At 38.4% G+C, this 24,781-nt stretch overlaps 2 protein-coding genes across 2 annotated transcripts in view; both read right to left on the reverse strand.

Annotated features, from left to right (window-relative positions):
* Positions 1–24,781, reverse strand: part of LRRC36 (leucine rich repeat containing 36) — a 61,345-nt gene that overhangs the window by 10,194 nt on the left and 26,370 nt on the right. The window contains exons 6-9 of the mRNA XM_043436305.1: positions 14,375–14,502; positions 8,337–8,388; positions 4,808–5,245; positions 1,424–1,713 (exon numbers count right to left, since the gene is read on the reverse strand). Of these exons, the coding sequence (XP_043292240.1) occupies positions 1,424–1,713; positions 4,808–5,245; positions 8,337–8,388; positions 14,375–14,502 (908 nt within the window). The remainder of the gene's footprint in view (positions 1–1,423; positions 1,714–4,807; positions 5,246–8,336; positions 8,389–14,374; positions 14,503–24,781) is intronic.
* On the reverse strand, positions 11,586–11,819 carry LOC122420809 (40S ribosomal protein S29-like). Its single transcript, XM_043436307.1, has one exon. The coding sequence runs from the start codon at positions 11,789–11,791 to the stop codon at positions 11,621–11,623; it is 171 nt and encodes a 56-aa protein (XP_043292242.1). The 5' UTR covers positions 11,792–11,819; the 3' UTR covers positions 11,586–11,620.

The following is a 24,781-nucleotide window of genomic DNA, read 5'->3' on the forward strand; positions in this document are numbered from 1 at the left end:
TAAACAACTTTTAAGCGCTCTTCTGATTTATACCTTTCTAGAAACTAAACGGTGTATTTCTTTTATATTTATATTCAAGCAGCTCTTTTATAACTTTTCATATAAAGAAATACAGTATGTAACAGGAAAAAAGAAATGGGAATTTTTAGGACAGTCCAGAAAAGTGCATTGAGATTTTAATTGCTGTTTTAACAATATAACATGAAATAGAGGTGAGAAAATTTCCTAGAACATATCTTATTAATATAGCACCCAAGTATCCTAAATGTTGCTATGGCTTTACCCTAAATACATTAACACTAGTGCTCTTGTCTAGAACAATAGGCATCAGTGACTGAAGATGGAAAACAAAAAAGTCAAAAAAGTATTACAAGACTGCCCCCTTTGGTACATAAAAATTATAACCAATTCCAAAGTTTCAAAAACTGAATAGAAAGTATTTAAAAGCTAAAAAAACCCAACCAACCAAATAACAACAAAATCCCTTTATAAGCCCATGTCGATGTGGAAAGATTTCCAGCAACTGAAACAAAAATAACTAGAAATAGTTGTTTTGACCAAATAACTTGCTTTCTCACAAGGCAGTAAGTCATTAAATGACAAAAGATTTGTATGACTAAGACTATGGGTTCAAGGGAAGAGAATGTCCTGAGAGCTATAGTTCTTTTAACTAATGAGAAGAAGGCTTCATGATGGAATTAAAGCCTGGAGAAAAATTAATATTCAGATAGATGAGAGGGGAAAGACAGCATTCTCCATGGAGGGATATATACAAAAGCAGTGACAAAACTTAGTTAATGAGTAAGAACAATACTATCAAACTATAATTTTATAAAATGAATTAAATAATATATGTGGGAATGGTTTTTGATTTGTTATTCATTCCCTGAGCCAACTCTCAGCTAAAAATCTTTTGGATTATCTAATTCATCATCTTAATCTAATTCATTGTGGGGAAAAACTGGAATAATTTTAATTTCTGGACAGGAAAGCAATGCTTTCAGAAGAAAGGTCCCTAGCAAGTTAGTCATTTGTAGCCAAAGCAAATGTGTAAACATGGTAAGATTATAAGCCACAATGAAACAGAAATCACTCTTCAACCAACCCTGAGCCCCTGGCAACTTGTGTATTCTTTCCTATTGTAAACTCTGTCCACTTATTATCGAAGTACTTCGCCCCCATGTTTATGTTCTAGAAGTAGATTAGGGACCATTCTTCCTGTGACAAATGCAGCAGAAGGGAAATGACTTTCCCAAAGGCAAAAGAATCACAGGCTTTGGCCTGGCAGTATTACCCACTGACCTCTGAAAATCCCTTTGAATTTCTATCACTCTTGATCGAAACTACCACCACCAAAACAGAACCCGATTCTAATCTTGGACCTGATGTGTTTTTATACAAGCATAAACAAGTCATCACTTGCCTCACTGCCTGTAGCATCTTTGAAACCATGCTTTGTATTCAGGGCGGCAAGGATATTTTCTTTCCGTCTGAATCCTCTTCTTGATGGGCTTAATGACCTCTTGGTCAAATTCTCTCTGTTTTCTGATGTCCCAGTAGGCAATAGCAGTGTCTTCAGAGAGTCTCCCAGGACGGAGTTGTTTGGAAAAGAACCACGTGCTTGTGTTAAATCACTGATGCTGGTGGCTAATTGTTGCTCTACATTCACCACCAGAGCAGGATCACTGTTGAAATGGGTTGCAGCATACAGATCTGTGAAGGAAACAGGCCAGGAGATGAACCTGCTCTTCAACTCTTTCATGTCTCCCTTCCTTCCTTACCCTGTCTGAAGTCCAAGGATCACAATGGCCTCTCCCTAGTATATACTCTCAACTGTATGGATTCTCCCTTCCTATCCACCTCACAAAACCCCAAATCTGGTTAAATACTCTGTGTACATACTCCAAACCTACAGCAGAGCAGTGGGAAGTGACTGGAGAACAATATGCATCTCTTTCTACCATCTTCACTTTAAGTTCATAACCACTATCTTAACTGGGCCCAGCTATTTTACTACATTACCCTAATCAATTTACTCTCCTATTCTTTGAGATCACTATTTCACATCTCTTCTCCTCAAACTTCCAACACTTTCTCCTCCCTCCTCGCTCTCAGGTGCTTTATTTCTCTGAGTAAATCAGAGGCAATCAAAGAAAACATTTATGTGATCTCACCACTAAATTTACCAATTCTACCTGTATTTGGGTCTATAAATTATCTGCCTTCCTTCTTATTGTAATATATGAACTGTCTGTGCTTCAATCCAAGGCCAACTCTCCACTGGTAGACTAAATTCCATCTCCTCTAGACCACCCCCCTATTTTGTTTTTTCTAATTGTCCCTTTTCTCTCCTGCATCAACAATTTTCCCTCTACTAGGTCATTTCCACCATGTTCTCTTTGATCCAATCCCCCTTCCAGCTACATTTCCACATCTTTGCTCCCCTTCACTGCAAAACTCCTTGAAGGTGTATATATTTGGTAATTCTATTGCTTCTCCTTTGATTCTTTCTTTAATTGACCTCAACAAGCCTTTTACTAATCACACATCTCCTGGAGCTGCTCACTACATGGGTTCAATGCCTGGGTTGGGAAGATCCCCTGGAGAAGGAAATGACAACCTACTCCAATATTCTTGCCTGTGAAATCCCATGGACAGAGGAATCTGGCAGGGGCTACAGTCCATGGGGTTGCAAGAGTCAGACACAACTTAGTGACCAAACCACCACCACCAATGCATTGCCAAATACCATGATCATTTCTCAGTCCCAGAAGTGTTAAAGGCATCTATTAAAAACATCTGACACTGTATTTATCACTCTCTCCTTCCTGAAACACATTTTTCATGTGGCTTCTAGGTTACCACTCCCTCTTTGGCTTTTTTCTTTTCTCTTACTTAGTGGCTGCCACTTTCTTGCTCTCCATGATGGTTTCTCTTCATTAACGAGATTTCTAATTGTTGGAGGACTCAAGTTAGTCCTCAGATATCTTTTCTATCTATATTTACCCCCTTGGGGAGATTATACCCAATCTGTTTTAAGGCCATCCACACACTTTTAATTCCCAGCCCCACCTTCTTCCCTGAACTCCAGACTAATATATCTAATTATCAAATTGGCATCTCTGAGAAGTTTTAATAGGCACCTCAAACTCAACATGTCTAAGACCAACTCTTGGTGTCTATCCTAAAACCTGTTCCTCATACTCTTTTCCATCTGAGTAAATGGTAACTCCATCCTTCCATTTATTCAGACTTGAAACCTGAGAGTTACACTTGACTTGCTTTCTCTCATACTTCATCCTCAACCCAGCAGCAAATCATGGAGTGTTATCTTTGGAACATATTCAGAATCTATTTCTTACCACCTATACTGCTTTCTCTCTAGTTCAAGTTACCATCATATCTCTCTCTCTTTTTTTTTTTTTACCATCATCTCTTATCCAGATTCTGATCTTTTAGAATTTTAGAAACTTCTGTCCTTGCTCCCCATTGTCTATTCTCAACTAAGCAGCAAGAGTAATTTTTAAGTTAGTTGTCACTTGTCTGCTACAAACTCTCCAACAGCTCCTGATCTGACCCAGAATGAATGTCTGATTATCTGACTTTATCTATACACCTCATCTACCTCACTCTGCTGTAGCAGCCCTGCTTCCTCATTGTTCCTTGAACATGCGAAGCATGTTCCAGTTTCAGGAACTTTGCACTTAATATTTCCACTGTCTAAAACTTCTCTCCCCCCACCCCCCCGCAAGTTATCCACATGACTCACATGCATTTTATTCAAGCCTGTACTTTTACTTCTCATTTGAGAAGCTTTCCCTGATCATTCCATCTAAAGCTTTACCTCCTTCATATTGCTCTCTAATAAGTGCTATGTGCACGTGTGCGTGCTAAGTTGCTTCAGTCGTGTCCGACTCTTTGTGACCTTATGCACTATAGCCCACCAAGCTCCTCTGTCCATGGGATTCTCCAGGTAAGAATACTGGAGTGGGCTGCCAGGCCCTCCTCCAGGGGATCTTCCTGACCCAGGGGTCAAACCCATGTCTCTTATGTCTCCTACATTGGCAGGAGGGTTCTTTACTGCTGGAGCCACCTGGGAAGCCATTCTCTAATACCCTTATGTTATTTTTCTTCACAACACTTATCATAAGCTGGCTTCTATATTTATAATTTATTTTATCATCTGTCTTACCTCTTTAGAATTTCCATGAAAGTAGGGACCTTTTTTACTAATGCAAAAATACACATGGAATTTCACTTTTGTTTGCTATGTTATCTACAGAGCTAGAATAGCATTTGGCATATAGTAGGTATTTAACACATTTTGTTGAATAAATACACAACTAAAGAGTGGTCTCCAACACTTACTTTCTTAAAACTAGCTTTTTCTGAAAAAGTAACTCTGAATAGAAGTGATTGAGACCAGAGAAGACTAAATGTTACCAGAAATATATCCCAGGATGCTATTTAACTGAAATAACACATAGTTATCAAGTTTGCATTTATACGAATTTTCTCTAATATATCTATCTTGTTAAACTCATACCCTGTAGATTTCTCGAGGCTCTGACTACTGGTCACGATTTATTTATTTACTTTTGGCCACACCATGAAGTTTGCAGGATATTTTAGTTCCCCAGCCAGGAACTGAACCCACACCCTCAGCAGTGAAAGCACAGAATCCTAACCATTGGACTGACAGGGAATTCCCCAATGTAAGAAATATTTATTCCAAAATATGCAGTTAAACTTCAATCTTTACACCTATTAAAGAAAAGAGGCCTACAAACTGATAGGAAGCTATTACCTGAACTAAGCTTCAAAAGCCTTCCAGTGCTGGAGTCAGGGTTTGACAGAGAAGTCAGTAAGTCTCCACAGGAGTGGGATGTGGTGGCTTTCATGTTATTTGAAGGCTTTGTGCTATATTCTCGGTAGTTCTTGTTTCTCTGAGGCCTTTTACCAATACTTCCGTGAAGGGACAGATTTTGAGAATAGTGACTATCATAATTTTCTAGACCAACATCTGAAGGTAACTGATAGGGATGAATCTGGCTAGAATCACCCACATCCAGGCGTTTACCCAATGAGGCATCATGGGTAAGCTGATAAGTATCAGGTTTTGGTATCAAGTCCTTTTCTGGAGAAGAACCTGAAGACTTGTCCAAAAAAGATATTCGGTACCCTTCTTTAGCCATCTTCTCTGGGGATCGAACTGTCAACTGATGAGGTGAGTAGCGTCTGATTTCTAACCATCACCAAGCGGGGGAAAAAAAAGACAGTGAGAATTTTTAGAGTAGCCTTGTTCACTAGATAAACTCTTGTCTACAAAAAAAAAAAAAAAAACAGTTCTCAGGAAGAGATGGTTTATAATTTTTATAAGTGGTAGCATAAAATTATGGAGGGATTCCTACAACAAAGAACAACAAAACATGCTGGACATTGTGTAAACAGTAAAGACTATAACATTCTGGAGATAAATTTTATGTCAACCTAATTTCCTAGGAATTTCCTTCAAAAACTGTAGTGTCAGAGTTTTCTATATTTACACTTCTACTATTTTGGTGCACCCCCACATGACAAAAGTTGGGGTCTTATGTATTCAGTCTATGGACAACAGTTGGTAGGTCTCTCATTTCACAGACTCCTCACAATAAAGCTAAACCCATTCCCACTCCGAATCTCCACCCAGAGGATACAGGTTCACACACTGGGAACTACTGCTGCTGCTGCTGCTAAGTCATTTCAGTCGTATCCAACTCTGTGAGACCCCATAGACGGCAGCCCACCAGGCTTCTCCCTCCATGGGATTCTCCAGGCAAGAGTACTGGAGTGGGTTGCCATTGCCTTCTCCATGGGAACCACTATCATAAGCCAATTAAATGACAGGAAATGCAAAACCTATGAAAACCCCTAAACCAATTCCAAAACATTTCTCTCAGCCAGCTGTATCAGAATCTGATACAGCTGAAAGCTGAAAAGCTTCAGAGTGGGGCAACTAAAGCATCAGACAAAGAGAGAAGTCTCTGTGTTCTTTGGGGTTTTCAGATATTCATATGTTTGAAGGCCTTCCTGAGTTAGTCACATTAACTTAGAACAGTGGAACTTTCTATCTCTATAGAATCTTTAAGAATATCAATGTTTTTACTAAGCACCAGTCCATACAGTGGAAGAAATGTTAGAGAACAATATTTTTATGTAAGAAAAAGAATCTAAGAACATGTAATGAGATTAAATAATTCAGACTATCCCTCCTGTTGAAGATATCTAAAAAGGGGGATCATATATATAGCCTTAAAAGCATTAAAGAGCTAACAAGCTAGTGAGGAGTTTCTAGGCCAAAATCTAGAAAACAGCAATAACTCTTATAGATGACACTAGCACTTAAAGTCACTTTTTCTCTAAGGAGATTTAGGGTAAAAGGTATAAAATCCTAGTCCAGGATTCATCCAAGGTAAAGAGTATGAGAAACCACCTCCTCACCACCTATCCAACATTAAGATGGGAACCTAAGCAGGATACAATTTTCAGAATGAAGGTAAACTTGGAATAAACTAGCCCTTATACACTGGTAATCCAGGTTTGCATTATCTGGGTGATCCAGGGAACCTCAAATTTTGAGCATGGATTAAGATGATCCCAGATTGATAGTCCCCTAGCTAACTGGTAGAAGCAAATGAAAGTCTAATCTGGAAAAGATACCTTGTAAGACTTTAAACCATTCCTACAAATAGTTTTTAAAATATAATATCCAGCAATTAGCCAAAGCAAACAAAAAAGGAAATAAGACAAGTGAGAATGAGTAGGAAAAAACAGACAACACAGGCACACAAAAATTGGAATTAATAGATGCAGCTTACACAATGGCTATTTTTACTATGTTTAAAGATATAAAACATCTGGGAAATTTCTGCTTATAAAAAGTGGCCCAGTTCGTGTCAATGTATGACAAAACCCACTGAATAAATAAATAAATTAATTAATTAAAAAAAAAAAAGTGGCCCAGAAGATTTGAAAAAGAACCAAATCAAATTTATAAAACTGAAAATAAAACTAGTGAAATTAAGAATTCAGCAAACAAGCTTAACAGCAGATTAGACACAGCTGAAAAGAATGAATTTAAAGTATGGGTCAGAAGGAATTATCCAGAATGTAGATCAAACAAAAAAGATGAATTATGTGAAAGAATAAGAGGCAAAGAGGACAATGTAAAAGTCTCTGACATATATTCACTTAATCAAGAGTTATAGAGGGACAAGACAGAAAAAACAGGACACATTATTTTTGAAGCACTCTGCAGAAATAATGAGACAGAATGTACCAATTCAAGTGCAATAAATACCAAACAAGATAAATAAAAAGAAATTCACACATCATAGTGAAATCACAAAAAAATCAAACACAATTGGAAAATCTTAAAAGCAGCCAGAAGAAAAAAACATTATCCTTGCAGGAGTGACAAATTTCTAGCTAACATCTCAAAAGCAACCATAAAAGACAGACTACAGTGGAATACCTTCAATATTTTGAAAGAAATAACTGCCAACATAGAAATTTATACCCAACCAAAATACCCTTTAAGAATTATAGTGAGATAGGGGCATTTTCAGACAATCAAAAGCTGAAAGAATTCATTACCAGTAGACATACACTAAAGAAAATTCTAAAAGATGTACTATGAACTACAGGAAAATTATCTCAGAAGGGAAGTCTAGGATTAAAAAAAGAAGAAGAAAAAAAAAGAAGAAGAAGAAATAAAAAGCAAAACAAAGTAGTAAATATATGGATAAGCTTAAATAAACATTGACTTTATAAAAATAGTATCTAGTGAGTTTTTAAAAATATAATTAAAATCCATAATAATAATACACTAATCAGGAGGGATTAAAAGGAGTAAAGTACTTTAAGTTCTTTGAATTTTCCAAGAGAAGTGTTAAGGTGTTGATTAATTTTAAAATTGAACAAGTTAAGGACACATATTATAATTTGGGGCATAATAAGATCAAAAGCACAGAAAAAGTGTATAACTTATAAATTAGCAGAAAGAAAAATTGGTGAATAAAAACATAATAAATCCAAAAGAAGTCAAGAAAGGTAAAAGAAACAAGTAATAGTCAATACAAAAAGTCAAGAATAAAGGAAGTCAAGACTATCGTCTCTTCAACTAGAAAAACCTCAGAGGTCACTAAGCATTCAGGGCAGCCCTTTATGACAGCAGAAAAGAATTCATCGTGTAGTGCCCCCGGACAGAGACATCTCCCTCCATCTTCTCTCAAATCCCATCACATTTAGATTTCTCTGACTGGCATGAAGAAAAATATTGTAAGCAAAATATTTACCATCTTCCTGGTTATTCTCACTTGTCATCTCTCTTCTTGCCACTTCCTGCATCTAAAAAGAAAAGGTTTAAAGGTTAGAAAAGTGTCAGTGGGCATTCAGACATGAGTTTAACTAGAACAGAGAGGGGGAAGGGTTCAGAACACTTCCCTGTTAGTAAGCAAGTCCATCCTTGCAAACTAGGGACCAAAATAAAAAAACTAAATAAAATTGGGGAAAAAAAATTCTTTAAACTAGCCACAATGCAAAGAGTTTCTAGAGTTGTTTTGGAGCAGATAAAGAGATGCCTTGCAAAGATAAAATACTCTTTAGATATCTCACACTAAACAGTGAGATATTCTATTTTCTCTGTTTTTGATAACTCAGCATAGAGTTTAGATGGTACCACCTTTCCCAACTTATTTCTGTTTAAAGAACTCACATATTTATATTACCTCTGGTAAAGCTAAGCATCAAGCACAGGAGCTACTGGGACTTATAATAGGCTGAAAATTAATCTAAGGCATAATTAAGCAAGGATTTATACAAAGTAGAAAGCCATCTCAATTCAGTTAGTAGCTCAGTTGTGTCCAACTCTTTGTGACCCCATGGACTGCAGCATGCCAGGCTTCCCTGTCCATCACCAACTCCCGAAACTTACTCAAAACTCATGTCCACTGAGTCGGTGATGCTATCCAACCATCTCATTCTCTGTCGCCCTCTGTCGTCCCCTTCTCCTCCCGCCTTCAGTCTTTCCCAGCATCAGGGTCTTTTCCAATGAGTCAGTTCTTTGCATCAGGTGGCCAAAGTATTGGAGCTTCAGCTTCAGCATCAGGCCTTCCAGTGAATATTCATTCAGGACTGATTTCCTTTAGGATTGACTGGTTGGATCTCCTTGCAGTCCAAGATACTCTCAAGAGTCTTCTCTAACACCACAGTTCAAAAGCATCAATTCTTTGATTGCTCAGCTTTCTTCATAGTCCAACTCTCACATCCAGACATGACTACTGGAAAAACCATAGCTTTGACTAGATAGACATTACTTGTTGGCAAAGTAATGTCTCTGCTTTTTAATATGCTGTCTAGGTTGGTCATAGCTTTTCTTACAAGGAATAAGTGTCTTTTAATTTCATGTCTGCAGTCACCATCTGCAGTGATTTTGGAGCCCCCAAAAATAAAGTCTGTCACTGTTTCCACTGTTTCCCCATCTATTTGCCATGAAGTGATGGGACCAGATGCCGTGATCTTAGTTTCCTGAATGTTGAGTTTTAAGCCAAGTTTTTCACTCTCCTTTCACTTTCATCAAGAGGCTCTTTAGTTCTTCGCTTTCTGCCATAAGGGTGGTGTCATCTGCATATCTGAGGTTATTGATATTTCTCCCAGTGATCTTGATTCCAGTTTGTGCTCCATCCATTCCGGCATTTCACATGATGTACTCTGCATATGTTAAATAAGCAGGGTGACAATATACAGCCTTGATGTACTTCTTTCCCGATTTGCAACCAGTCTGCTGTTCCATGTCCAGTTCTAACTGTTGCTTCCTGACCTGCATACAGATTTGGCAGGAGGCAGGTCAGGTGTCTGGTATTCCCATCTCTTTAAGAATTTTGCACAGTTTATTGTGATCTACACAAAGGCTTTGGCGTAGTCAATAAAACAGAAGTAGATGTTTTCTGGAACTCTCTTGCTTTTTCGATGATCCAATGGATGTTGGCAATTTGATCTCTGGTTCCTCTGCCTTTTCTAAATCCAGTTTGAACATCTGGAAGTTCACAGTTCACATACTGTTGAAGCCTGGCTTGGAGAATCTTGAGCATTACTTTGCTAGCATGTGAGATGAGTGCAATTGTGTGGTAGTTTGAACATTCTTTGGCATTGCCTTTCTTTGGGATTGGAATGAAAACTCACCTTTTCCAGTCCCAGGGCCACTGCTGAGTTTTCCAAATTTGCTGGCATATTGAGTGCAGCACTTTCAAAGCATCATCTTCTAGGATTTGAAATAGCTCAACTGGAATTCCATCACCTCCACAAGCTTTGTTTGTAGTGACGCTTCTTAAGACCCACTTGACTTCGCATTCCACGATGTCTGGCTCTAGGTGAGTGATCACACCATTGTGGTTATCTGAGTCATGAAGATCTTTTTTGTATAGTTCTGTGTATTCTTGCCACCTCTTCTTAATATTTTCTGCTTCTGTTAGGTCCATACATTTCTGTCCTTTATTGCACTCATCTTTGCATGAAATGTTCCCCTGGTATCTCTAATTTTCTTGAAGAGACCGCTAGTCTTTCCCATTCTATTGTTTTCCTCTATTTCTTTGCATTGATCACTGAGGAAGGCTTTCTTATCTCTCCTTGCTATTCTTTGGAACTCTGGATTCAAATGGGTGTATCTTTCCTTTTCTCTTTTGCCTTTAACTTCTCTTCTTTACACAGCTATTTGTAAGACCTCCTCAGACAACTATTTTGCCTTTTCGCATTTATCTTGGGGATGGTCTTGATCACTGCCTCTTATACAATGTCACGAACCTCCACAGTTCTTCAGGCACTCTGTCTATCAGATCTAATCCCCTGAATCTATTTGTCACTTCCGCTGTATAATCGTGAGGGATGTGATTTAGGTCATACCTGAATGGTGTGGTGGTTTTCCCTACTTTTTTCATTTTAAGTCTGAATTTGGCAATAAGGAGTTCATGATCTGAGCCACAGTCAGCTCCCGGTCTTGTTTTTCTCGACTGTATAGAGCTTCTCCATCTTTGGCTGCAAAGAATACAGTCAATCTGATTTTGGTATTGACCATCTGGTGATATCCATGTGTAGAGTCTTCTCTTTTGTTGTTGGAAGAGGGTGTTTGCTATGACCAGTGCATTCTCTTGGCAAAACTCTGTTAGCCTTTGACCTGCTTCGTTTTGTACTCCAAGGCCAAATTTGCCTGTTACTCCAGGTATCTCTTGACTTCCTATTTTTGCATCTAGAAAGCCATCTAGAGTTTGCTTTTTAAAAAACCATCTTCAAGTATTCAGTATCTTTTCGGTAGTTACACAGAGAAAGAAATCCTACTTCCTATTTCTTAAACTAAGAGGACATAAAGCAGGCTATTTATTCAATTTCCTCTTGCCACTCACTTCAAGAAGTTATTTCAAAGTTTTGGGGTTTTATTTATTTATTTATTTAAATTTTATTTTATTTTATTTTTTTTGAAGTTTTGAAAACTTTTTTTTTTTTTGAAAACTTTTATTTTGTATACAAATAGCTAGTATCATTTCCACCTAAGGTTGATGTGCTGGATGAGCCATCTAAGGAAGTTCGGTTAGTCCAACTTAATGAAGCCGATGTCCTTCGCATACTGGCGGAAACACTGGCAGCACATATTAAGGCTGTATTTCCAGATCAGACCGTGCCGGTTTGAGCAGACCCGGCAAGAGCGAGAACCCTGGCCGAATTTTCTCGGATGGCTCCAGTAGAGCTGCTGGTGACCCATGTTGCTTTCTCGGCTGCAACGAAGTAAAAGGCTGTTTTTTTTTTTTAATATAAAAAGTGCTATTTAATGTTAACTGTAAATTAGAGTAAGGCTTTCCCAATGGCTCATCGGTAAAGAATCTGCCTGCCAATGCAGGAGACACATGTTTGATTCCTGGGTTGTGAAGGTCCCCTGAAGGAAGAAGTGGCAAGGACAGAGGAGCCTGGCAAGCAAGCTACAGTCCCTGAGGTCACAAAGAATCAGACACGACTGAGCACACACATGCATGTAGATATAGAGTATACTTTTGTCTCCATTTTCTTTAAAACAATACCAAGTTTTTTAAAAAATGGTAATTGAAGTAGTTCCTAAATTACCCAAGGAGAATCTCCAAAAACAAAGAAACCAACTAAATGCTAATCTGTCCTTTTATAAAATGAAGGCATTATAAAAATTCAACCTGAAAGGAAATCTTACTTTTTCCTTGTATATAGCATTGATTATCCAAATTGTGGATTAATCAGTCTTTCCTTCTTTTCTTTCTCCTTCTGGATATTTTCAGCAAATTTACTGCTCAATAACTTATCAAACAAAATGCAAACAAAAGAAGTTGAATATAAAGTCATTGATTCTGCTTCCTGCATCATATTCATTCATATAAATAAGTAATGGACTCCCACCAATTTTTTCTCTAAAAACTTTTTGAATTCTTCCCCCATCTTGCATGATCTCTGCCTCTTCATTGCCCAAGAAGCAGGAGAGCCATCCCTGAGATGTTAAGAATCCAGTAATTAAAAGGCTAAGACGTAGAAAATGTAAAGAAGCCAGGTAACAGGAAATGGAGACACTGGGAAGAGAGGAGAAAACTGAAAATCAGCCCAAATCTGTAACAGCTGTATTCCTGCTTGAGTGCCAAAATGCCTGGCACACAATGTGCTAAAATTATATGTACATTTGATCAGGTACTAGGCGAGAGGGAAAGGGGAGGCTAAAATTAATGGAGAAGCCTCTTTGCATCCTGTCTTGTGCTTTCCTTTTTAAGTGTCTAACATGCTTTCATCAAAAAATCCTCTTAGGTCAGACAAAGACAAATATCATATGATACCACTTACATGTGGAATCTTAAAAAAAAAAAAAGTACAAATGAACTTATTTACAAGACAGAGTCACACTACTTAGTGTGTATATGTCAATTCCAATCTCCCAATTTATCCCTCCCCTCCTTTCCCCCGTGGTAACCATAAAATTGTTTTTTACATTTGTGACTCTGTCTTGTAAATAAAGGGGCTTCCCTGATAGCTCAGTTGGTAAAGAATCCACCTGTAATGCAGGAGACCCTGGTTCGATTCCTGGGTTGGGAATATCTGCTGGAGAAGGGATAGGCTATCTACTCCAGTATTCTTGGGCTTCCCTTGTGTCTCCGCTGGTAAAGAGTCTGTCTGCAATGCAGGAGACCTGGGTTTGATCCCTGGGTTGGGAAGATCCCCTGGAGAAGGGAAAGGATACCCACTCTAGTATTCTGGCCTAGAGAATTCCAAGGACTATATAGTCCATGGAGTCGAAGAGAGTCAGACATGCCTGGGTGACTTTCACTTTATACCACAGGGAATTCTACTTGACACTCTATAATGACCTATATGGGAAAAAAATCTGAGAAAAGAGTGGATATATGTATAACTGATTCACTTTGCTGTACAGCAGAAACTAACAACATTATAAATCAACTACACTCCACCTCCTACACTGCTGGTGGGAATGTAAATTGAAACACCCGCTATGGAGAACAGTATGGAGAGTCCTTAAAAAAAAAACCTTAGAATAAAACTACCATATGATCCAGCAATTCTACTGCTGGGCATATACCCTGAGAAAACCATAACTGAAAAAGACACATGTACCCCAATGTTTATAGCAGCACGATTTACAATAGCTAGGACATTGGAAGCAATCTACATGTCCATCAACAGTTGAAAGGATAAATAAGATGTGGTACATATATACAATGGAGTATTTCTCAGCCATAAAAAAGAACAAACTTGAGTCTGTTTGAGTGAGGTAGATGACACTAGAGCCTGTTATACATAGTGAAGCAAGCAGAAAGAGAAAAACAAATATATATTAACACATATATATGGAATCTAGAAAAATGGCATTGATAAACCTATTTGCAGGGAAGGAATGGAGACTCAGATATAGAGGATGGACTTGTGAACACAGTGGGGAAAGGAGAGAGGGGGACGAACAGAGAAAGTAGCATTGACATATATACACTACCATGTGTAAAACAGACGGCTGGTAAGAAGCTGCTGTGTAACACAGGGAGCCCAGCCTGGCACTCTGTGATGACCTAGAGGGGGGAGTGAGGGGAGGGGAGGGAGGCTTGAGAGGGAGGTAATACATGTATAATTATGGTTGATTTGCGTTGTTGTACAACAGAGACTAACACAACATTGTAAAGCAATTTTCCCCAAATAAAATTTTTTTAAAAAAGAGAAAAAAACCTTAAAGTCCTCTTAGAATTTCACAAGTAACTGAGAATCTACTGGATTATTAGCATTAATCATTGACTAGTCAATAGATCTAGCAGGAGGGTGAATACATTACCTGTGTTCCCAATAGGAAAGGGTCTAATTTCTCATCTGGTATAACACTGCCCTGGGTTGCAGAAGAACTTGTTAGGGAGTCCTTTATTTCCCGGTTAGGGAAGGGAATAAAAAGTCCTTTGTTTGAGTCTGTTTTAAAAGAAAAGGCATACAATGAAGCACTGACCAGACTTTAAAGGCAACGTGTCTTATGGAAAGATACTAGAAGTCACAAGATTGAGAGTTAGTACTATGTCACCACTTGGAAAAAATGTGAATTTGGGCAAACTGCTACACCTCTCTCAATCCCTCCACTTATAAAACAGTGATGATAAAATCTAAATTTTCCATCTCTCAGAGTGGAGGTAAGGTTAAAATAAGATAATGCATATGAAAGGTTTCATAAATCATGAAATGCTCAAGAAAAATTAAAAAGTCAAATATTTTTGCACACTTCTGAAATGAACATACAATAAACGTTGACATCATTTCAACAATCTCCAGCTACAGGGGGAGATGGCTGAAAATAGACTCCTGACATCAGGCATCTCCAGGGCTTTAATCAGCAGTCTGCAGTGATTCATCATTTCAAATCAGCTTCGTCATTTCTTTTTTTAAATTTTGTTCATTTATTTATTTAAGCTGTGCTGGGTCTTCTTTGCTGCAAGGGCTTTTTTTCTCTAGTTGTGGTGAGCAGGGGCTACTCTCTAGTCATGGTGCACAGGCTTCTTATTGCAGTGACTTCTCTTGTTGCAGAGTACTGGCTCTAGGGCAGGTAGGCTTCAGTAGCTGCAGCATGCAGGCTCAGTAGTTGCCGCTCCTGGGCTTTAGAGCACAGGCTCAGTAGTTGCGGCGTATGGACTTAGCTGCTCCATGGCATATGGGATCTTCCCAGATCAGGGATCAAACTCAAGTCTCCTACATTGGCAGGTGGATTCTTTACCACTGAGCCACCAGGGAAGCCCCAGCTTTATAATTTCTAACCAGCTTCTTTCTGCCTTGATTTCCTCATTTATAGAAAGAAAAAGACTAATCAAGACCTATTTCATAAAGAAGAATACCAAATCTTTAGGTCTCTCTTTAGTATTTTTTGGGGGGCCTATTATTAGAGAAGCAACTTTAAAAATAGAAAGGAAAAGCAAATAAAAACTATACCCTAGTCCTGGCCACCTCAATAGGAGCTAGTTAAGATTTCTATTAGATTGTAACACTTGTACAAAAAGTTTTGCACATCCTTGATCAAAACATTAATTGCAGAATTCTGGGATTTGGAGTCTTCTGGGAGACTCATGGATAAAAATAAGAGATTTTTGTTTAGAGAGGCTTTTTTCTTTAGTAGGATTGTATATAAGAATTAAGATATTAATAGTTTCAAACATTTGTGCCTTAGTCAAACAATGTGCTCTTCACCTAGTTCCCATGTGTAGGCTCTGGCAGTAGAAAACTACCATAAGGCAGGGCAACAGAGAACCCAGAATGAAAATAAAGCCAGCCTTTCTAAAATCCAGCCCCTCAGTCCATTTGGGGCTCTACAATGCTTCTTACTTCTGAGTTGCCTTCTGGGAATGAAACGTCCTGCTATTTCAGTACAAAATGTCCTTCTACCCTTGTACTTGACATAATTTTATTTCTCAAAGTGACATAGCTCTCAAAGTTTATGTTCTTTGGTTCCTTTGCAGTTGCAACACAGAAAAAAAAAAGGTGAAGCAGAAATCGCTGTTTTAAAATCTGATTCTTAGTGGGAAATTAGAGCAGTTAGTAAGCTGTGACTTTGGGTTCAGGGCTCCTCTTACCCCTTTCCTACAGAATACCACAAACTTCCCAGGTATCTGAGACCTTGTTCCATCTTGGTTTTCCTTCTATCTTTCTAATGCTCTTTTCTAGATTCACAGGTTTTTGTTTTGTATTTTTTAATTCAACCTACTTCTTGGTTCAAACAAATCTCCCGAGGTCCCAACTCTTTGCTGAATGCTACCATAACTTCTCTCTGGTTTCAGCTATCACTCAAATCTGGATGACCCTAAGTCTAAATCTCTTAACTCTTATCTGTCTTTTCATGTCTAGACTTAAGTTTTTTGAACTGCTCCCCAAAGAGTCCTCTACAGACAACTGAAAAGTCAGTATTTTCTCTCCCTCTTTTTTCTTTTTGCTGTGCTGCGTGGCTTGTGGGATCTTAATTCCCCGACCAGGGACTGAACCTGGGCACCGGCAGTGAAAGTGCCGAGTCCTAACCAAAGGACCACTAGGGAAATCCCAAATATTTTCTTTTCAAAAAATGTCTTTTATTGAATTTGCTACACTATTGTTTCTGTTTTATGTTTCGTCTTTTTGTCCAAGGGGCATGTGGGATCTTAGCTCCCTCACCGAGGATCAAACCCAAAACCCCAGCATTGGAAGGCAATGTCTTAACCACTGGACTAACAGGGAAGTACCCTAAACATTTTCTAAATTAAACTCATAATCTTTACTTCCAGGCCTACTTCTGCTGATGTCCCACCTCCAACCCTAACCCTCATTTTAATACTGGCATTACTATGCACCTAATCCCTCAAGATAGAAACTTGTTCTTTGGCTTTCTCTCACTTATCTCAAATGTCAATTATCAAATTCTATAGAATTACTTTTTTTGGAGGGGGGAATCTTTAATTGAGGTATAATGTACATGCCATATAAGTCATCATTTTACAGTATGCAATTCAGTGATTTTCAGTGCATTCACAAAGTTGTACAATCATCACCACCTTCTACTTTCATCACCCCAAAACAGGCCAAATTAACTGTGATTCTTAATTCTCTCTTCTTCATCAGCCCCTAGCAAACATCAAATAGGGTTTGCCTATTCTGGACATTTCATGAAGATGGAATAATACAATATTTAACCTTTTGTATCTAGTTTCTGTCAATTAGTATATTTTCAGGACAAACATTGTAGCATGTATCAGTACTTCAATCCTTTTTAGGCTGAAAAATATGCCTTATATGGATATGCCATTTATTTTGTTTCTCCATTCATGAGTTGATAGATTTTTTGGCTATTATGAATAATGCTGCTTTCATTCCTGCACAAGTCTTTGTGTGGACATATGTTTTCATGTCTCTTGGGTATATATCTAGAAGTGGAATTGCTGGGTCAAATGGTAACTCTAACTTTCTGAGGAACTTCCAAATTGTTTTCCAAAGAAGCTACACCATTTTATTTTCCCACCAGAAATGTATGAGGGTTCCAATTTCTCCATATCTTTGTTGTTACTTGTTATCTGTCCTTTTGATTCTAGCCATCCTAGTGGATATGAAATGTTATCCTCCTTGTGGTTTGGACTTGCATTTCCCTTATGGCTAGTGATATTGAACATCTTTCATGTGCTTGTTGGCTAGTTGCATATCTTCTTTGGAGAAATGTTTGTTCAATCTTTTGCCCATTTTCTAATTGGGTTGTTTGCCTTTCTGCTGTTGATTTTTTAAGAGTCTACATATATATATATATATATATACATATATATACACACACACACACATATATATGTGTATATATATACAATGGATATCAGACCCTTGTCAGACATATGATTTGCAAATATTTTCTCCTATTCTGTGGGTTGTTTTTTTTACTTTTTAAAAAAAAATTAATTAATTATTATTGTGGTCATACAATGCAGCATTTGGGATTTTAGCTCCCCCACCAGGGATTGAACCCATCCCCCCACAGCAGTGAAAGCACAGAGTCCTAACCACTGGACTGCCAGGGAATTTCCTAGCTTTTTTACCTTCTTGATAGTGTCCTTTGAAGTACAAAGTTTTTTTTAATATTTATTTTTATTTATTTGGTTGTGTGGAGTCTGAGTTGCAGCACATGGGCTCTTTAAGCTCTGGCATTTGGGACCTTTTTTTTAAGTAGTAGCATGCAGGATCTAGTTCCCTGACCAGGGTCCCTGCATGGGGAGTGCTGAGTCTTAGCCCCTGGACCACCAAGGAAGTCCCAGTTCTCAAGGATTTAATTAATCTGTACCTTCTTATTTGTATTCACACTATTATTGTCCTATGTCAGGACAGGTCCTTATTATCTCCCACTTGGACTGCTGTCTTTAGTTGCTGCCCATCTAACTAAATCAATCTTGAGTTATTGCTCTAAATTACACATTTAATCATGCTTACGACCTAAAACATCTTTGTCACCCATTTTCAAGAGAATAAAATGAAAATGTTTCATAAAGAGACCGTTTGCAACTTGGCTTTAATCAAGCACCTTAGCTCCAGTCACGTGCATGCATGCGTGCCAAGGCGCTTCAGTCGTGTCAACTCTCTGCGACCCAATGGACTGTATCCTGCCAGGCTCCTCTGTCCATGGGATTCTGCAGGCAAGAATACTGGAGTGAGTTGCCATTTTCTTCTCCAGGGGATCTTCCCTAATCAGGGATCAAACTCACATCTCTTATGTTTCCTGCACTGGCAGGCAGGTTCTTTTCCATTAGCACCACCTGAGAAGCCCCCAGTCACAAGCTGAGTCACAAACTGAGTCAATTTCCTAATCTGTCACACCTGTTTTTTCTACTTCTGTTTTCTATGCATTGAATGCCCAACTATGCCCAATGAATTCTACTTGAATGCCCAACTTAAATGTATCCTTTTTGGGAAGGCTTTACCCAGGTCAACTGCTAGTGTCTCTCCCCCACAGTTCTTTATCTCTGCCAAAGTCCAACTCATGTCTCAGCCTGACTTGTAACCTAATCAGCTATGATAAATCTCTCTGGTGTGGGAGTAACTGAAGCTCTGACATTGTTGTGTCATTTCCTAATATGCCTAGCCTCTAACACAGGAATTTTCCAGGAGATAGACACCTGTTTGCTGAATCGCTCTTACATCCATTGCACCAGAGAAAGCTAGTCGCCTCCCACTATATGCTTATTCATCTGTTAGAACCCCCAATAACAGCCCTAGATTGCCAACATCTGGATTTCTATATGAGAGAGAAATGAATTTCTGTCACAAAATCTTTCCCCATTTGCTCCTAGTACACTCTGAGCCTCTATAGCATATGCCCATCTACATTAGTGTTTCTCAAACTCAACATTCTCATAAACCCTGAGACTATCAATCTAGTTTGAGAAATTTCAGTTTAAGAAACTCAGTGTGTAAAAAGATATTTTAAAAAGCAGATTATATTAGGTGACAGTTTGGCAATTTCTTACAAAACTAAAAACTAGGTATTTACCCAAAGGAGTTGAAAGCTTATATCCATACAAACACCTGCACATAGATGTTTATAGCAACTTTTTTCATAATTGCCAAAACCTGAGAGCAACCAAAATGTTCTTCAATAGGTGAGTGGATAAATAAATAATCCAGATAATAATAATAGAATATTCAGTTTAGTTCAGTCACTCTGTCATGTCCGACTCTTTGCAACCCCATGGACCACAGCACCATTAAGCCCTAAAAAGAAAGTAGCTATTTAGCCATGAAAAGATATGGAGGAAACCACTGCATATCACTAAGCAGACAAAGTCAATCTGAAAAGGCTACATACGGTATGACTCCAGTTAAATGACATTCTGGAAAAGGCAAAACTGTGGCGACAGCTGAAAATGGCAGTGAGAAGCATCTTGCATCTGTTTCCCCCCTAGACAGCAACTGCACTGGCAGAATTCTCTGATATAACTATTTTAGAATTCTGGAGTCTACTGAAGGCTTGCAACTTCTGGGGAGAAGACATGGAAGGTAAATTAGGGTTAATTTTGGTTAATTTCAGTTCTTAGCAAAGTAGCTAAGGCTTCCCTGGTAGCTCAGCTGGTAAAGAATCCACCTGCAATGCAGGAGACCCAGGTTTGATTCCTGGGTCAGGAATATCTCCTGGAGAGGGATAGGCTACCCACTCCAGTATTCTTGGACTTCCCTAGTGGCTCAGATGGTAAAGAATCTGCCTGCAATGTGGGAGACATGGGTTTGATCCCTGGGTAGGGAAGATTCCCTGGAGAAGGGATAGGCTACACACTCCAGTATTTTTGCCTGAAGAATTCCATGGCGAGGAACCTGGTGCGCTACAGTCCATGGGGTCACAGTGAGTCGGACACAACTGAGCGACTTTCACTTTCAGCAAAGAAGCAGCTACCCGTCCCTTACCCCTCATGCAAAAAATTTAAGCTGGACCCTTACCTAACATAAACACAAAAATTAACTGGATGGATTAATGGATCAAAGACTTAAATGTAATATATTAAACTACAAAACTCAGGATTTCTCTAGTCGTCCAATGCAGGGGGCTAGGGTTAGAACCCTGGTCAGGGAACTAGATCTCACATGGCCCAACTAAGACCGGGGGCATCCAAATAAATAAAAAATAAATAAATATATTTTAAAAACTATAAAACTCTTAGAAGAAAACATAAAGAAAATACTTACTGGATTTGGCACTGTGACACCAAAGGCAAAGCAATAAAAGAAAAAACAGACAAACTGAACTTCATGAAAAATTAAAAATTTTGTGCATCTAAAAACAATACACACAGAGTAACAAGGCAGCCCACAGAATGGGAAAAATATTTGCAAATCACATGTCTGATACAGAATTAATATTTAGAGTATATATAGAACTCCTAATACTCAACAACAACAAAAAAGCAACTTGGTTCAAAAGTGGGCAAAGGACTTGAATAGACATTTCTCCAAACGAAGATTTACAAATGGCCAATAAGCACACACACAAAAATACTCAACATCACTGATCATCAGGGAGACACAAATTAAAGACATGAGATACCACCTCACACCCAGTAGGATGGCTACTATCAAAAAATCAGAAAATAACAAGTGTTGGTAAGGATGTAGATAAGTCAGAACTCTTGTACACTGTTGCTGGGCGTGTAAAATGGTACAGTGGCTATAGACAACAGCATGGCAGTTCCTGAAAAAAATTAAAAATAAAATTACTACATTATCCAGTGATTTCACTTCTGGGTACATACCCTAAAGAAGTAAAAGCAGGGTCTTGAAGAGATAGTTGTATACCCCTGTTCATAGCAGCATTATTCACAATAGCTAAAACATGGGAGCAACCCAAGTGTCCATCGACAAATGAACGGATAAACAAAATGTGCTCTATACATACAATGGAATATTATTCACCCTTAAAAAGGAAGGAAATTCTGACAAATGCTACCACGTGGATAAACTTTGAGGACGCTGCTGTTGTTGTTCAGTCACTAAGTCAAGTACAACTCTTCACAACTCCAAGGACTGCAGCATACCAGGCTTCTGTGTCCTTTACTAGCTCCTAGAGTTTGCTCAAATTAATGTCCATTGAGTCAATGATGCCATCCAACCATCTCATCCTCTGTCCCCCCTTTCTCCTCCTGCTATCAATCTTTCCCAGTATCAGATCTTTACCAATGAGTTGGCTCTTTGCATCAAGTGGCAGAAGTATTGGAGCTTCAGCTTCAGCATCAGTCCTTCCAATGAATATTCAGGGTTGATTTCCTTTAGGATTGACTGGTTTGTTCTCCTTGCTGTCCAAGGGACTCTCAAGAGTCTTCTCCAGCATCACAATTCAAAAGCATCAATTCTTCGGTGCTCAGCACTTTTTGTGGTCCAACTCTCACATCCATAGATGATTACTGGAAAAACCACAGTTTTCACTATATGGATCTTTGTCAGCAAAGTAATGTCTCTGCTTTTTACTATGCTGTCTAGGTTTGTCATAACTTTTCTTCCAAAGAGCAAGCATCTTTTAATTTCATGGCAGCAGTCACCTTCCACAGTGATTTTGGAGCCCAGGAAAATAAAATCTGTCACTGTTTCCACTTTTCCCCATCTATTTGCATAAAGTGATAGGACTGGAAGCCATGGATCTTAGTTTTCTGAATGTTGAGTTTTAAGCCATCTTTTTCATTCACCTCTTTCACCCTCATCAAGAGGCACTTTAGTTCCTCTTTGCTTTTGGCTGGTATTATCTGCATATCTGAGGTTGCTGATACTTCTCCTGGCAATCTTGATTCCAGTCTGTGATTCATCCAGCTCGTTATTTCACATAATGTACTCTGCATATAGGTTAAATAAGAGTGACAATATACAGCCTTGACATACTCCTTTCCCAATTTGGAACCAGTCTGTTGTTCCATGTCTGGTTCTAATTGCTTCTTGACCTGCATACAAGTTTCTCAGGAGGTAGGTAAGGTAGTCTGGTATCCCTACCTCTTTCAGAATTTTCCAGTTTGTTGTGATCCACACAGTCAAAGCCTTTAGTGTAGTCAGTGAAACAGATTTTTTTTTTGGAATTCCCTTGCTTTTTCTATGATCCAACAGATGTTGGCAATTTGATCTCTGGTTCCTTTGCCTTTTCTAAATCCAGTTTGTACATCTGAAAGTTCTCGGTTCATATACTGCTGAAGCCTAGCCAGAAGGATTTTGAGCATTACCTTGTTATCATGTGAAATGAGCAAAATAGTGCAGTAGCTTGAATGTTCCTTAGCATTGCCTTTCCTTGTGATTGGAATGAAAACTGACCTTTTCCAGTCCTGTGGCCATTGCTGAGTTTTCTAAATTTGCTGGCATAATGAGTGCAGCACTTTAACAGATTCATCTTTTAGGATTAGCAATAGCTCAGCTGGAATTTCATCACCTCCATCAGCTTTGTCCATAGTAATGCTTCCTAAGGCCCACTTGACTTCACATTCCAGGATGTCTGGCTCTAGCTGAGTGATCACATCACTGTGATTATCTGGGTCATTAAGACCTTTTTTGTACAGTTCTTCTGTGTATTATTGCTGCCTCTTCTAAATCTCTTTTGCTTCTGTTAGGTCCTTGCCGTTTACTTGATTGCGCCCATCCAGTTTTCTTGAAGAGGTCTCTAGTCTTTCCCATTCTATTGTTTTCCTCTATTTCTTTGCATTGTTCTCTTACAGCTTTCTTATCTCTTCTTGCTATTCTCTGGAACTCTACATTCAGTTTGGTATATCTTTCCCTTTCTATTTTGCCTTTTGCTTCTCTTCTCAGCTATCTGTAAGGCCTCTTCAGACAACCATTTTGCCTTCTTGCATTTCTTTTTCTTTGGGATGGTTTTGGTCACTGCCTCCTGTACAATGTTACAAACATCCATCCACAGTTCTTCAGGCATTCTGTTTACCAGATCTAATCCCTTGAATCTACTTGTCATCTCCACTGTATAATCATAAGGAATTTGATTTCAATCACACCTGAATGGTCTAGTGGTTTTCCCTACTTTCTGCAATTTAAGTCTAAATTTTGCCCTAAGGAGCTCATGATCTAAGTCATACTCAGCTCTAATTCTTGTTTTTGCTGACTGTAGTATAGAGCTTCTCCATCTTTGGCTGCAAAGAATATAATCAATCTGATTTTGGTATTGACCATCTGGTGATGTCCATGTGTAGAGTCATCTCTTGTGTTGTTGGAAGAGGGTAACAACATTGAGGACACTATGCTAAGTGAAATAAACCAGTCACAAAAAGACAAATACTGTATGATTTCTCTTCTATAAGAGACCCAGAGCAGTCAGTATCAGAGAGAGAGAAAATAGAATGGTGATTTCTAGGGGCTACAGGGAGGGTAAGATGGGGATATATAATTTAATGGGTGTAGTTCAGTTTTACAAGATGAAAAGAGTTCCAGAGGGCTGGTGGTGACGGTTGCACAATGTTATGAATGCATTTAATACCAGTGAACTGTTCACTTAAAAATGGTTAAGATGGTAAATCTTACACACATTTTACCACAATAAAAATTTCTGAAAAAAAAAAAAAAAGATGGTAAAAAGATCAGTAGTTGCCAGGGGTAAGAGGGGAGAAAGGGATGACTATGTGAGCACAGAGTTTAGGCCAGTGAAACTATTCTGTATGATACTAAAATGGTGAATACATGTGATTATATTAATACATTTGCCAAACCCATAGAATGTACACTACCAAGAAGGAACCCTAATGTAAACTAAGGACTTCAGGTGATAATAATGTGTCAAATGTAGGTTCAACAGTTGTAACAAAAGCACCACTCTAATGCCTGTTGTTGGTAGTGAGAGAGGCTATGCATGTGTAGAGGCAGGAGGTATATAGGAACCCTGTATTTCCTGTTCAGTTTTGCTGTGGATCTAAAACTATTCTAAAAAAAACAGTATTTTTTCAAATAGCAGGCTAATACTGCAAAGGAGTATTTTTGCTCTTACATCTTTTAAATGTTTTCCATAACTGCATCAAACAAAAACATGAATTAAAGGGTCTCACACTGCCTGTGGACCTCTGAGATTATCCCTGCTCTAGGCGTTCACAACACTGAGTTTGAGGAATACTGATCTGTATCATTTATTTAACGTTTTCACATGCACTGCCTCAAATTGTGTTATTTAGCTTTTTCATGTTTGTCTCATTATCTTATATTGCAAGTGATTCAGGAAATGATTGAATTTTCTATTTCCAGAGTATATGTT

The sequence above is a fragment of the Cervus canadensis genome, chromosome 18, assembly GCF_019320065.1.
Source record: "Cervus canadensis isolate Bull #8, Minnesota chromosome 18, ASM1932006v1, whole genome shotgun sequence".
In the NCBI taxonomy this organism is placed as follows: Eukaryota; Metazoa; Chordata; class Mammalia; order Artiodactyla; family Cervidae; genus Cervus; species Cervus canadensis.

What these genes read in the sequence shown, in the direction of transcription:
- LOC122420809 (XM_043436307.1), bottom strand. Translation starts at nt 11,791, where the DNA reads ATGGGTCACCAGCAGCTCTACTGGAGCCATCCGAGAAAATTCGGCCAG.